Here is a 2,611-nt window from a genome sequence, read left to right as displayed (position 1 = left end):
TAGCTATGTCCTAGTAGTTTATAGTTTCCTAGTAAAACACTAAGATACTACAACTACTAGGGAATAAGAAAATGGTAAGAAAAACCATAAGAAATCCTAACCCCTATCTCTGTCCTTTTGCAATTTATTTCTGTTCTTTTGCTCTCTAATATCTTTTTAAGAGTCTAGTAGGAGTTGCCTCCTTCTAGAATCCTATCTGTTTTATTCTTCTATAGAATCTTCTTTACGTACTAGTTTAGCAGCTTTAAGAGTCTCGCAGTCTTTACTATTAGTAAAGTGTTTTTCTTTATAATTAATGCAAAGAGGGGTGGTATGCTGGCAAGGCTTGCCTATTATTATACAGGTAGAACAGGAATGGTCTTTAGATAAATATGCAGCCGCATAGTATCTGCAGGCCCTAGTAGAGCACCTGTCTCCTATATGGCCAAATTTTTGGCAGCTCGTGCACTGCGTAGTAGGAGAGACTTNGAGGTATTTTACTACCTTAGTAGCTGTACCTGCAATTGATATCTCTTTTTGCTTAAGGATTTCTTGTCTTTTTTCTTCGTTTTCTATAGTAAAAACTATAGAGCCAAATCTGGTCTGTGGATTGTGTCTTTTTTCGCTAGATGAGATCCATCTAGGTAGTCCTTGTATCNTTATAGGATTAAAGGTCTTAATTTCTTCTTTTAGAAGCTTAGAGCCTCCTTCTCCTAGGAAAGGTAGGGTAGGAACCCCATGGGCTATAACTTGAACCCATGGTTCCAGTTTTTGTTCTCTTTAGAAGGTAAAGCAGTTATGCCAGATCTCCTTGTATTTAACTAGGAAATCTGCATTATACTCCTCTGTAGTAGTAAGGAGAATATTTTGTTTTCCTCTAGTTCTAGCTATAGACGCTAGTACTGGTTTTTCTACTTATAGTTTTAATGTAAATAGTTAATTGACTTTGTTTCGTATCGAGAAGATATTTAGAGGTTGGTCTTTTTCGTCTGTAATTAGGACTAGCTTCCTTTCTTATAACTGCTTTTTCTTACTTCTAGTAGAAGTAGGAGAACTCCTACTAGAAGGAGGTGGTAGTAAGGAGGGTAGGGAGGATGAGGAAGGGAGGTTCTTCCTTAGTCTTTCTGCGTAAGTTTCCTTAGTAGGGGCTACCTCCTTACGGAGAGCCCTTACTTCTTCTACTAGCCCTTTTAGGACATCTTTTTCCTTTTCTTTTCCTTTTATAAAGGGATTTTCTCTTATTAGGATACTCCTTATATAGTCCTCTAGCTATTTAATTAATTCTTTTTTTTCTTCTTCTTCTAGCCCTTTATATGCCTGGGTTAGGCTTTTTAGAGCCTTTTATAGGTATTGTTCTGGAGAAAGGGGAGGAAAAGGTATAGGTGTACTAGGTATGCCATCCGTAGTAGTTATTAGTTTCTTTTTTATAGGTTTTTGGTTTTCTTTTTCAGGAGAAGTTTAAGGATATTCTCTTTTCTCTCCCTTCTTAGACAAGCTGGGAGGAGAAAGAAAAGAAGATAAAAATAGAAATCTATTATCATTTCCTTCTATAGGGGTTTCGCCTATAGACTCGTTGTCGTCACTTATCTCTATAGGAGGTTTCTTTTTAGGCCTGGTAGGCCTTGGCATCTTATAGGGGGAGTTTTCTAGTTTTTACTATCCTTATACCCTTTTTCCTTACTAATCCTACTAGAGGATTTCTGGGGAGATTAGGTTTAAAGGCAGTAGTAATACTAGACCCCTAGTATTGGTGGTGGTGGTGGTGGTGGTTTTGGTGTTCCTGTCCGTGCCTCGCTTACAAGCTAGGACCGCCCCTAAGAAGAATTTTCTGTTGGGGGAAAGGGGGTAAAACGACAATTAAATCCACCTATAGCTCGCTAAGCAGTAGGAATTGGGTCTTGAAAGTTGGAAAATCGATTGTTTTTGGTGGTAAGATGGGTATGCGTAAGTTTTGAAGTGCGGCGCTTCCTTTTGGTAAGGTTGCATGTGTGGTAAAAGTTTTGCAGAAGTGCCTTATAACTTACTATTTAAACCTAAAACTAAAGTTTAGAAAGTCTACTAGATCTACTAGCCCCAAATTTCTACCCTATATATAAGGAATCTACTTAATTGCACTAATCTAGAAATTCTATTAATTCCTACTAATATAAGACTTCTATTAATATCTATTAAGAACCTAAAATTCCTACTAAACTCTATAAACCGATTTTATCCACTATACCGCCCTAAACTAAGTAGAAGCTTAAGCTTAATATATAAAAGTACTAGAAGAACTAGTATTTTACTATAAGAAGGATACTTAAAGAACCTAAACCCGAATCTAATACTAACTCTATACCTAATACTAAACCTAAAGCTAAGTAAGAAACCGTATAAGAAACTAAAAACAATTTAAGCTTACTTAATACCTTTACAATTGGAGCCACCTTACTAATACAACTTGCCAAAAAGTCTAAATATATAATATTTGCTATTATAATGGCTAATATTAAGAGGGCCTTAGTACAAAAAAAGTATACTAACTCTACTATAAAGGTACTAGTAGTACTATAAAAAACTAGACGTATTTTTATAAAAGGAAGCTAATAAGCTACTGGAATACCGGTTACACAACTATAAAATTATACTTAAA

At 35.7% G+C, this 2,611-nt stretch overlaps 1 protein-coding gene across 1 annotated transcript; it reads right to left on the bottom strand.

The window, feature by feature from the left end:
* Window positions 1-234: 234 nt before the first annotated feature.
* K441DRAFT_739244 (uncharacterized protein) lies at window positions 235-636 on the bottom strand (the record flags this gene model as incomplete). Its single annotated transcript, XM_067654351.1, has 1 exon — window positions 235-636. A coding segment is annotated over one exon (402 nt), but the record flags the coding sequence as incomplete, so codon positions are not given.
* Window positions 637-2,611: the final 1,975 nt, after the last annotated feature.

The sequence above is a fragment of the Cenococcum geophilum genome, assembly GCF_001692895.1.
Source record: "Cenococcum geophilum 1.58 unplaced genomic scaffold K441scaffold_7, whole genome shotgun sequence".
NCBI lineage: Eukaryota > Fungi > Ascomycota > Dothideomycetes > Gloniales > Gloniaceae > Cenococcum > Cenococcum geophilum.
This window is presented reverse-complemented; position numbering and strand designations above follow the sequence as displayed.